General features: G+C 38.0%; 2 protein-coding genes across 15 annotated transcripts in view; both read right to left on the bottom strand.

Annotated features, from left to right (window-relative positions):
• cacna1bb (calcium channel, voltage-dependent, N type, alpha 1B subunit, b) overlaps window positions 1–8215 on the bottom strand; it is a 137395-nt gene extending 129180 nt beyond the window's left edge. The window contains exons 1-4 of the mRNA XM_079898635.1: window positions 8176–8215; window positions 7237–7537; window positions 4606–4860; window positions 1563–1668 (exon numbers count right to left, since the gene is read on the bottom strand). Of these exons, the coding sequence (XP_079754761.1) occupies window positions 1563–1668; window positions 4606–4860; window positions 7237–7537; window positions 8176–8191 (678 nt within the window). The 5' untranslated portion in view covers window positions 8192–8215. The remainder of the gene's footprint in view (window positions 1–1562; window positions 1669–4605; window positions 4861–7236; window positions 7538–8175) is intronic.
• Window positions 8216–10945: 2730 nt separating this feature from the next.
• ehmt1b (euchromatic histone-lysine N-methyltransferase 1b) overlaps window positions 10946–13052 on the bottom strand; it is a 31208-nt gene continuing 29101 nt past the window's right edge. For all 14 annotated transcript variants that reach the window (XM_079898640.1, XM_079898644.1, XM_079898641.1 and 11 more), the window contains 3 exons: window positions 12794–12872; window positions 11379–11554; window positions 10946–11259 (listed from right to left, as the gene is read on the bottom strand). In XM_079898640.1, coding sequence (XP_079754766.1) covers window positions 11085–11259; window positions 11379–11554; window positions 12794–12872 — 430 coding nt within the window. In that variant the 3' untranslated portion in view covers window positions 10946–11084. The remainder of the gene's footprint in view (window positions 11260–11378; window positions 11555–12793; window positions 12873–13052) is intronic.

The raw sequence follows: 13052 nt of genomic DNA on the forward strand, positions 1-13052 counted from the left end.
AGCAGCACTTTTTTAAGAGGAAGGGGAAATTTTTCATCAAAAAGAAGAAGAAGAGTAAACATCCCTTTTGTGTTGAGTCATTTGGGTTTGAAACAATATGAAGGTGAGTAAATCATTTTTGAATTGAAGTTGTAATGTGGTATTTTTAATATGCTTTAAGACAAACCATGTGTAAATTCATCAGTCAACACCATTGCTGAGTATTTTCTCCTTAAAACTGCACTGAACCAAAGACAGTGTCAAAAACGCAGTTTGAAATCGCCTCTGTTTCCTACCGTCACAAAAATGCAACCAATCCTGTCAACGTACAAGGGAGGGCTTTTCTCCACTGACTTTCTATGATGTTCAAAGGATGCTGATTTTTAGAAGGCAGCTGTCTAACTCTGATAAGGAGAACGGTAATGTTTGTGTAACATTAGCAACATATTATTAGCTGTTTGATAACGTAGTCAAGCAAAAGACTAATCATATCAATTACAGTTATGTGTCCGACGTTGTAGAGAGAGATACAAAAAAACATTCTGATACAGCAGCTTGTAGACAACCCTTTATAATTTGGTTTCAAACACATGATATGGCTAAATTAAACCAATATTTTCACTTGCCATTGCCATTTACTACAGTTGACCGAGTGGATCAGGAAGTCTGAGCTGGTGTGATTGAGTGGAGGCGGGGACTAACTAGCATATTCATTGCTCCGCGTGTAAGTTAAGCAAGGGTGTAGAGTTACATTCAAGCATGAAGAGATTATTTTCACAGGAAAAAACTTTTAAATATGTCGTCTTTTGCATTTTCTAGCATCAGGATGCTGTATTCGAGAGGATCCCATTGACCTTATTGGCTCATGCTGTTTTCCTTTCTGTGATTGCAGCGCTCCTCCGGGGAGTATGGAATCCAACATTACCGCCTCCATATTCTGCTTTACAAAGAGACTATTACCGACTTAATCCGCCAACATGTCCAGTCCCTGCTTTAATTGTGCCACAACACACTTTGAAGAAGCTATGTTATATCACTTTGACTCAACAGGCACAACTGCTGTAGTGAGCAAGGGAATAAGAGCAAGGCAGTGGATCAAAGCCTGCTCTGCATGGGTTAAGGTCGGATCATGAAGAAGCAGCGTTATGCACACATTTGTCAATGGTTCCCAGCAGGATGGGTTTTAATGAGACAGAGACATGGCTCCTGTGTGGAGTGCTTGGGTGGTTCTCAGTGGCCCTGGATGGGAGCTCTGAGAGTGGGATAACAGCCTCTGCTCCAACAGGCTCACCAGTCACCCACGCCAACCAGTGCAAGACCGCTAAAATGATCAATCAATATACTCCAGCGGGGATGTCGGGTGTGTGGGTGGAACGAAAAGCAAGCCAAATACACAGTTATCTCTGACTCGCTCTGCTTTTAGCAGAATGCATTGTCATTGCTGTTTCTCTCTCCTAAGAGATAAGCTTACAGTCATATTCAGTGCAAAATGAATGATCTAATTTCTGATAGACATGTTTAAAGCAATGAAACCTTAATAATCAAGAGTGAATGAAAAGAAAACAGAGAAAGCTGATGCTCACCAAGCGTTCAGACATGGGGGTCTTGTCCATGGCTGGGAGATGCTGTTCGAGGGCCAGTACGATGCAGTTGGCGATGATGGTTGTGAGGATCAGGTACTCAAATGGAGTGGATAAGTCAAGGAAAAATGGCGGAACAACAAACAATGCAAGTCAAGACAATGACAAATCCAAAACATTCTGAAGATATATATATAATTTATTCACTCTCATGTCATTCCAAACCTGCACTAATTTTCTTCTGTGGACCACAAAAGAAACCTTTGTTTTTTTTTAACAAATGTTTTTGTTTTTTTCTCTCCATACAATGAAAGTGAATGATTGGACCCCACTGACTTTCCATCATCTTTTGTGTTCCAGAGAAGAAAGTAAGTCATATAAAGTTGGATATATAAGTCAAGACAATGACAAATTCTAAACATTTAAAAAAAAAAATGCATGATGTATCTATAGCCTGATGTAAACTGGACAGGAAATGTACTGATGTGTATGCTTTAAAATATTGGCTTTAAAGAAAAAAATTATATAATTTAAACGTGTATGACTTTTGGACAAACACTAAACAGACAAAAAAAAAAAAATCACTTTTTTTCTTTCTTTCATATAATTATCAGGTCCTATGTTGTTTGGACCCCATTGACTTGTTCCACAGAAGAAAGTAAGTCATATAAAGTTGGATAATCAAGTATGTCCAACTTCATCCGCATTCATACAGTACACTCGTCATGAAGGGCAATATATAGTGTACAGCAAATCTCAACCACTTGTTGCTTGTATCGTCGCAAAAAGTAAACTATATTATCGCCCAGCTCTAATCTGCTATATGTGACTTTAAGGCAAATTAAGATATCATTATAACATTAACATCATAATTTTCTGTAAAGTGGCATTGAAACTCTGAATTGCTTTACTTAATACAAATTTGGAATGACACATAAGAGAATGATGACAGAACTTTTGGGGTGAACTATCTCTATAAGAGCATTCCTTAAGGGTAACTACTAGTGAATTTCCCCCACATACCACACCAAGGACAAAGGGATTGAGTCATTTAAACACTCAATCACTAAATCATTAGGTGATGAGGACAGAGCAAGCCAAACAGAGCTCAACTCACATACATTTAAGCTCAATTAAGCAATTGACAGCCAACACGCCTTTGTGTCCTTGGCATAGATGACCATGTTCAAACCCACTAGAAGTAATACTGAATACATTTACACCACCTCACTCCATGCTTGAAATGACATCCAGAGGTCTGGATCACCCATTAGGTTGGCATGATGGTTTCTCTCTCAGCGCAGCCATTTGTGCAACCTTACTGCGTCTATAAAATGTTTGTGTAAGCCCACCAATCTTGTCATTATTCAAATCTTTTTCATCCTTTTTAGAGGAAATACTAAAAGGCTGCTAACATCTTTATGGACGGTCAGCCATTATATCCCATTCCTTGGACAGGATCCATTTTTCCAACTCATTTTCCATCCCTGTTCCCTACGGCTATAATCTTTATGGGATTGCTATTCATGTAGGCAAGGAATGGAAAGGAAATGTCCAATGGCCACTTCAATCACATTTTTGTCAACCCCCTGAGGGATCTCTACATGCAATGGAAACCTAATGCCATAGGTGCCTAGATTCCTGAATTTGTATGCATCCTAAATGGACTGCACAACAAATTGGAAGCATAAAAAATAAAGAGGAATATCTGATTGTAAGGTGCTAAAAATTCTAGTAAATGTTGGTGACTGGAAAATCAGTGTCGAAATTTCAGGACCCTGGAGAGCGCTAGAGCTCTTCAGAACCACTGTGCTTTCCAATTAAAAATAACTTGGGTTCTTTTATTTCCATTTCGAGTAATGAATTTTAAAATGTAAATGACTCCAACCCTTCACTTGAATTAACCGTTGTAAAACGGATTTACATACACCAATTTATTATGTATTAACGAGCTACATCGCCTGGCAGATGTTAACAGCTTACAGTTATGCTAATGAACTTTATTAGCCTACTTGGCGAGACTACTAGCCTACTGCTAATAACTATTATTATTACTAGTACTACTAGTGAATGCAACTATTTATTGAACGCTGGAAATTTTTTTTTTTGCCGCTGGAAAATTTAAGAAACTAGGCTACAGTAGGCTACACAGTTAGATTATAGCTACAGTAGCTTTGTTTATAACTAAATAAAATGTATTACATAGCCCTGAGACGGGATTTTCTCACTTGGTAAACGTAATCCGGTGTTATTTTGTTCCATGTTTCACCCCTGTTCATACTTTATCCCGGGTTATCCCGACATTTCTTGGAAGAATACGACACACGCGAGACCTGTTTTAAAATAAATGCTTGCCAGTCTATGTAAACGACGTACAACCGCTTCGAAACACATAGCAAAACAATTGCCTCTTTATTGTTCGACATTCTAACCGATCCCCTAGATACTGAAACTAAACAGCGCGTAAAAAAAAAAAAAGTTTCTAGGAGTAGCTTATAATAAGGATATGAATATTCAAAAGGGAAGCGCTGAGCCGATTTATGATTGGTTGCCTGTTGATAATCAATTCGACGTGACGTTCTGGCGCCGCTTGTTTCATCACAACTGTATACATGCCTTTTACGATGACAAACCTATTTTGAAACGGTGCTTGATGCTGGGTTAAACTAGCATTTAAACCAGGGTTAAAAAAAAAAAAAAAAAAAAAAAAAAAAAACCTAAAACATAAGAGCAGTATGACAAACCATTTCGAGCGCTGCCTAAAAATAAATGAGCGACTGCTTTACTTGCCAACGCTTGAATTAGAAAATAAAAGATCAGCCAACACCCTGACACGACCACCAGCTGCCAAATGCCTTAAAGTGCGTGAACACGTGAAGACAAAAGGGTGCCAATCACCATTTCAGCAGGCAACAGTTCATTTGACATTGCCACATCTAAAAACGTATATTATATGCTTCAAAATAATAATAATGAACAGAAATGTAGAAGTGGAGGAGTAAAAAAGCTATATCCATTTTGCATAAATGTTGAACAATAAGGATATGGCCATTCGGTTATTCTTTTGGCGTATTTCCTGATGACATTGTCCTCACTGAAGATGAACAAAGAGCGGTTGACAGTGAAACAGTTCTGTTTGGTTTGTTTAGGATTATATAAAGCCATTGTCCTGGCTCTCTGAGCCATCGACTGTTTGTACATTCTTTGACCGCCCGAGGGACCTCCCGCCCGGGCTCCCCCTCTCCCGGCGCCCGCTGGACCTCCATAGCGGGTGGGCAGATCGTCTCCAAAGCGAGCCATCCTAGACATGCAGATATCCAACAGGTAAAATCCAAACTGGCATTAAATATAAGATAGAGAGAGCACATTACAGTACAGACATCTGTTACCACTTAGAGTCCCCATCTGTCTATGTGAAGTGAAATAAAAAATATATAAAAGTCCCTTTTGACAAGCTCCTCGTGCGCCCTCGCCTCACTCCATTTCTCAGACAATTGCAACAAAAAAAGGAAACTTGTCATTGAAATGTCATTCCTGCTGAGAGCATTTCAAACAATAGAAAATGTGTAACCATCCAATTCGTGCCACATCCGTCCAACACAACCTGATCCAGCTGACAGGTCACGAAACCAAAATGTGCACCATCACTTACGCGTCATGCTAGACGGAAAAAAACTGTTGTTTGAATCAAAAGCACGAAGAAAGGTATTCCATATGCACGCGCACACGTCTACGGCTTTTTTTTCTCTTTACCGATGATTTGCTTTCCGCTTCCACGCAACAATTCCACTTGGAAACGCGTACGGTACGAATGGTGCCAAGTGAGTGGAAGCTGGTGCGCGAGACTCTCACACGTGACGCAAACGGCCCTATAGGCAGGACCACCTGCTGGAGAGCGCGTGAGGGGGAGGGTGTTTTAATTGATCATCAATGAATGATATTTATAACTATGTATGTCTTTTTGTTTGCTTAGACCGAGAATTAAGTAAAAGCGCCACGCAAAAGTACTTCATTGTTGATAAATGACTAAATTAATTTTAAAAGATTAATTTTTTAGAATATAATAGAATAGGCACACTGATGGCCAAAGTCAATGGTACAATTACACAAAAGCGAATTGTGTCTTGCCTATTGTTGTCAATCAGTACATTATCAAGGTGTATAGTGTGCCTCTATTTGGTCATTTTTATGTATAATGTTTTTTGGCAACATACACAGTCATAAAACAGTGGGGTTTATTGTGACGTGGCTAATAATCCATTAGGACAAATTTGATGACTGAACAAATTTAGGTATCTAAAAGAGGAAATACCATAGACTTTTGGGCCTTTTGCTGTTAAATAAAGCTATATTTACTACAGAAAACATTTTTTCATTATATTTAGTGTGGTTTCCACATAAACAATTGGAATTCAAAATTTACATGGAGAGATAAATATAAAGTTTCAGGATTTTCAAGGTTGTAACAAAAAAAGAAATATTCAAATTCTGCACTGTTCCTATGTCACAAATCAAATTAGCAAATTTGTGTCAATCACTTAGTAAACTAAACATGGAAACATGCTCTTTAGATAAGATTTAAATCATGTTGTATCAGGTCATTATATATAAATACGTTATATATTGCATTTGTATTGTTTGTATATTAAAGCAAAATAGAAGAGTGATTTAACAAGTGGACTCTTCTGAACAGCACTATGTTTATTTGTTGTTTGTATATTTAGCCAACTATATTTTCTATATCCTATCACTCACAGAAACATTATTACATTTATTATTAAATCTTAATTAAAACATTGCTGTTAGAATTACAAATAATAAAAACATTAGATTAGCTGGTCCCCATTTTTGGTCTCAGCCTATGCAAAACATGACACACATTCACTCCACCTCTCTGAAAGAAGGAAAGATTCTTAGAAAAGTAACCAGCATGTCCAGATGTGAATCTCCTGGCATTACGGTCAGTAAGTGTGAAGGATTTTCTGTGCGCATGCAGCCAGTCAAGACCCAGAGGCACAAAATCTCACGAGAGACTCCAGGCTGTTGAGCTAATCTCTGGATGTGTGGCAAACCAAAGCTCCATACAACACCCTAGGCATAACAGTGGAAAGGATTCAAGACACACACACACACACACACACACACACACACACACACACACACACACACACACACACACACACACACACACACACACGCTGGCTTTTCGTGTTTCATGGAGACATTCCATAGACATAATGATTTGTATATTCTATCCCCTAAACCTATCCATCACTTATGATTTATAAACTGTTTTCCTCATGAGGACCAAAAAATGTCCCCAACAAGGACAAGGATTTCAGATTTAACTGAAATCTGTGGGACATTTTGTCTCCATAACGTAGGGTTTATCTAGTGCAATGCAATTCATACATTTTATGTATGCGTAAGTGCTTTTGAGGCTATTACAGTATACAGTATATATTTCTGTTGAACTTTTAGGACCCCTAGTGGCTAGTATAATGAATTACAACTGATCAATTGTCACTTTCTGTGACTTCTGGGAAATTCAGCCTTGTTAAGCTCTTTCAGTATTGACCTTTAATAGCATTGCACTTTAAACTTCCAGCAGACCATGATAAAGAAGCTAATAACCTTAAGTGAGGGTTACAAATGACTTTCATCCCCTGCTGCTCACCTCTCCTCCCATGGTGTTCCCTGCTCTTGACACATTTCATGTGCACTGATGATATCTATGTTCCTCAGGTCACAGGGCCTCTCCAGCTCGACAGAAGTGTCATATTTGCTAGGTTTAGCAGTGTTCTGGTCATCTCTTGCAGTTTGGCTATCTTCATACAGACTATCCTTGCTGGAATGTTCTGTGAAAGGTGCTCTTCTGTTCCTCTGCTTGTCTGTTGGCTCAGAAGTATGAGCCCAGGAACTGAACTCTGCCCCCAGAGTTAACATCCGCCAAGTTCCAAGTGTGGCCAAACGGGCAGCTTTATTTTTGAAATGGGATGAGAGATGACTAACAGACTGACTGATAAATTGTACACATTAAAAGAGTGAGACAAGTGCATGCTTGATATGATAAAATGGCAATTATTAAAGTCCCCCTTATAGTCGATACTGTATCCCTTGAAGCTCTTTGATCACCAAAATGACATATTTAAACGTTTTATCCTGTTTTAAAAAAAATAAAAATAACATTTATCCCTTGAAATAGCTTGAATGCAACTCTACACCCTTGCTTCATTTAGTATACAAGGATCCTTGAATATGCTAATTAGCCCCGCCTCCACTCCCGCCAGCTCACAGATTCACTCGGTCAAATTACTGAGATAAACGCTGCACAATGGTATCGCTCTTTACAACGTCGATCACATAACGGTGATTAATATTATCAGCCTTTTTCCTGACTATGTTATCAAACAGCTAATAATGTGTTGCTAATGTTACACAAACCATGTTTCCGTTCGCCATCTCAGTCTGCCTCTAACAATCGTCAGAAAAGCTTTGAACAACTCAGAACGTCAGTGGAGAAAGGCATAGTTTATCATAACATCGTAATATGCATCATACACCCGCTATATTGCTAAGTCTACCCGTTTTTTCATATCAACAAAAACATATATACTGGTATAACCTGGCATCTCTCGAGAGACTCTCCTACTAGTTCGATGTTAATGATATGCTAAAGCCCGCCGGCACGTTAACGTGATTGGTTACAAGATAGTTTGTGACGTCAGAAACACCAGTTTTAAGGAGAAAATAACTAGCAATGGTGTTGACTTATGAATTTGCACATGGTTTGTCTTAAAGCACATTAAAAACACCACATAGACATATTAATAACATTAAAAACTTGATTTTCACCACAGGGGGACTTTAAGAACTCCCTGTGATTTTTAGGCCACATAAAAGTAATAATTATTACAAAGTTTATGTTTTGGGTCAATACGATTTTTTTTTGCATTGCGAGAATTTTAATGACAATTACAGAAATTTCCCCTATAATCCTTATCACTGCAAAGCAAAAAATAGTCTCATTACTGTAATGCAAATAAATAAATACATAAATATTATGTTATTTAAATTGTAGTTTGCACTTTAAGTATTTATATATTACGTGACCTGGGCATGTTTTTGTGAGAATCACCCACAAAAATATTCAGTCTCAGCACATCATTTAATGTCACTAAACCTAAATGCCACTAAAGCGAGTTATTTACAGCATCATCCATCATTAAAATAAGTAAAGAGTTCACTGTAATAAATATGAATAACAATCCACAACCCAGTTAATGACACTGCAACCTTGTAAAACAACCCAATGAACATCCTACCATAGATAACAGTGGATTTTCTCTCCTCCCAATCAGAGTCACGTCGAGCTGACCTCTTCATAGTCATGCGTGTTTGTTAACCTTGTGCGGCTTTATGAATTTTCACAATCCAGTTTCTCCGCCGTAATGTAGCTTATCCACAAAGCGTGATCCTCATAATTGTGCTGACTGAATAGTGCGACATAGTCAGGACTTTGCAGTTGTGGAATGCGGAAAGGCGGTTTCCTGTCTCTTTAGTTAAAAGCATTTATCGGCAAGTCAAAGGGCCTCAATCACCAGCTTACATTTCATTGGATCAATTACAACCAGGATCTTAAGTAATCAGGAAGAGAATAATCAAGTTTATAAATCTGAATTTAATCAACAATCAAAAGGCTTCCTGCTTTGCATCGCAGAACTCATTTGGTCTCATTTGTGGGCTTTAAAGTGTAACTCCGAAGATAGAAACATGAATTATCGGCTTTCGTGAAAACTGTAATGGGATGAATAGAAGGGATTGTTAGTTTCAGATTCACATACTTTGTTATTTTTGCATAAGAGTGACAGAGATTTTTATATTTCATTAGTAGTAAATTTATTGAAAAAGAAAAACACAACCAGTAAGATTGTGCATCATGTTTCACTGTCCAGAAATATGTTACAGTTTTCTTTTCATCCCCCCTCATTTTGAAACGTTTGTATCTATAAGTCTTGATTTGCACAAAGGACATGACTACACTACCAACATTTAAAAGACTGTAATAGTTTCACCATCAACATGAACTTATGGAACAAAATTGATACAGGCTAAATATGTCAAACTACAGTTAGAAAAAACAGGTCAATTTAAAAATACAAATGAAAAAGGAAAAAAAAAAATTTAAACACTTGCTTCTTCATCGTAATTTACAACTTGTATTCACTTAGTGAGTAATAAAAAAATAAACATAACAAAAAACTTTTTCAGCACCATTTGCGTTTTCCTACACCTGACCGCATTTAATTCCACCAGAGCGAAACGTTCCAGTCCTATTCCTAAAGCACGTGTCTCAAAAGCATGCTAATAGGTTCTGTCATTGTGACTGAAAGTACGTAGAGAAATGTTCAAAATATTTTACAGTTTTCGTTTGCATTGACTGGGGGTGCATGTAATATGCATTTAACAACAGCTGTGTCTATCCAGGCCTGTAACATGCAGGATATAACCCATAGGGCTTGTTTCTAGACACAGATTAAGCTTCGTCCAGGATTATTTTGCACTTCCAGTGGCGATTAGCCATTAAAACGCATTTTTACTCAAGAACTGGGCTTTTACCGGGAGAAAGAGGCCCGTTTAGAGGCCTTTTCATGATTTCTGTAGCACTGACATGACGTCCTGCGTCTGTAAACCAATCAGAAGAGGACACGCACGACGGGCGATAACGTCCAATGACTGCTAGCCTATAGCTCATCTCAAGATAATACAGTCCACTGAAGGACACGGAAACAACTGTACTGAGAAAAAGAAAAACGTCACAAGGTTGGTCTTTAAATGTCATCACATAATTCTCTGCATATTCTTTGAATGTACAAAAACAAAAAGAAAAGTAATGTAAAACAAACATGGGTAAAGTGTTAAATGATCATTTCAAATTCATCAGGGAATCAATCACTCAGTTTTCGTTCACCTTGACTCCAAAAGTAAAACCGAAGAATAAAGTTCATAAAAGAGGTGTGAACGAGAATGTGTACGATAAGTTCGAGTCGGGCAGGAAAACACATTGTGACATCTGAATTGTGCGACAAGAATAAGGTAGTATTCAACTGTAATGTCCCTTACAGTCTCTTAAATAGCTCAAACAGCCTTATTCTCGAGAGAAAAACAAAAAAACTAAAATCCACTTTTTTACGATGGTGAACAGGATGGATGTATCATGGTCCAAAGGGGCGGGCTGCCAATAAAAAACCCATACAAAATGTGTGTACTAAACACCTGAAACACCAGTCCAACTGTACACCTCTCACCTTCAAGACTTATACCCCTAAACCGTGTCAACCAATCAGGCTCTCAGACCACCAGAGCTAAACGTGGCACTGTGGGTGCAGCATCAAATGGCCCGGGTTGGTACCCGGAGCTGATTAGAGATGGCAGAGGTGTGCCCGTGCTGGTGATGGGACATGGCAGGCTTGTAGAAGGTGGAGAACCAGATGCTCTATGCTAGAAACTTGGTTGTCGGAGGGCTTAGCTGGGGCTGGACGAGCTGGTATCGGGCAGGGCGCTGGGCTGCTGGTCTCCCGGCGTACTGTCTGCCTGCGTCTGGCCGATGACGGCTGCCGAGTGCTTACACTTAGATGAGCCACACTGGCAGCTGAACAGCTTCCCCTTTACGTCCCAGAAGTGATCGCCGTAATCAAACCTGAGGAGGGGAGAGAAATCAAAAACGATGTATTCTAATAAGCATAAATTACTTTAATGAAGAGCATGATGGGAAACTATCCCTATTAGCAAGTAAATGGATAATGATGTGAATCAGACCCAAGTTCGTCTCCGGCACTGATGTTCTTGCAGGCGAAGAACGCGATGTGAGGAAATCTGAGGTCCTGGTGAGAGGTGAACACTCGACAGGGGAACAGATTCGGCTCACAGTGATGGTTTATGAAGCGGCTGATGTTGCCGTAGAAACGTGCGTCAACGCAGTACATGTCACCCACCTGTAACAGCAGTGGCAGAAAATAACTTGAGAATGGGATATGAGATTTATTCAGCAGGGCTCAATAAAGATGGGCTGTCTTTATTTTTTAAGTTTTAAAGAAAAAAATTATAGAAAATATTTTAGATTTTAGAATTTTGGATCAGTTGGTAAGATTTTTGAAAATGTTTTAAATGCCTCTTATCTATGGAAGCTTGTTTCCACCACTGAATAAAAAATAAAAAAGATAATTGCAACTTTTTATTTCACAATTCTAACATTTTTTTCACAGAACTGAGTGATATAAACTCGCAATTGCGTGTTATGAAGTTTGTATCACTCAGTTCTGAGAATAAAGTCAGTTTTCTTTCCTTAGAACGGGACTTTATAACTCACAATTGTGAGTTTATATCTCACAATTCTGAGAAAAAAAAAAAGTCAGAATTGCAATTGTAAGAAAAAGACAGAATTATGAGATTTTTTTATTCCGTGGTGGAAAAATGGCTACTTATCCTCACCAAGGGAGCATTTATTTGATTAAATACACAGTACTATTATGAAATATTACAATTTAGAATAACTTTTCTATTTTAATAAATTTGAAATTTATTCCTTTGATTGCAAAGCTGAATTTTCAGTATTATTACTCCAGTCTTCAGCGTCACATGATCCTTCAGAAATCATTATAATATTGCTGATTTAGTGCTCAAGAAACATTCATTATTATTATTATCAGTGTTGAAAACAGTTGTGCTGAAAACAGTTGTGTTTGCTGAAAGTTCAAAAGAACAGCATTTATTTTTATCGGTCACTTTTAATCAATTTAATGCATCCTTATCGAATAAAAATATGAATTTCTTTAAAAAGAAAAAAGTGTACTGACCCAAAAATTCTGAACAGTAGTGTTTTATATGTGGGTATATATATTATTTATATATATCAGTTTTACTCTAATTGCCACATAAACAAAATTGTGATTGCTGGTTAGATTCTTCCTGTCTAAGTGTATGGTTATTGGCCAGAATAAGCTTGCCATGCAGTTTAGATTTTATGCCAACAAACCAACATCTAGCAATTCAAGACGGCCTAAAATACAAGAGTATCGTATTGTATAGCCAAATAAAACATTCCTCTGAACTGACAGGGGTTAGCTAAATGAATTATGCAAAATTTGCTTGAGGGAGTGCAGATAACCCACAATTGAAGGGAGCAGACAGGAGAGGTAATGTGATTTTATAGGAGAGTCCTAGGACAATGATACCTTGCTATCCAGACTGAAAAGATAGGAGTCATTCTCTCTGACATCTGCTTCGGCGTCAGAGATGATTTCACCCACGTATCTGTTAGAAGGAAATGAAACATTAGGGTGCAAACACACTAAACACACAATCATATCCATACTGACACACACCTAAACAAACATCTGCGCAGCCACACACACAGTTGGACCTAAACTCATTCACAGAAAGATATAACACAGGCCCTCAATGACCTTTAGAAATATAATAAAACAAAAAATA

Source organism: Squalius cephalus, assembly GCF_949319135.1.
Source record: "Squalius cephalus genome assembly, chromosome: 17".
Classification (NCBI taxonomy): Eukaryota; Metazoa; Chordata; class Actinopteri; order Cypriniformes; family Leuciscidae; genus Squalius; species Squalius cephalus.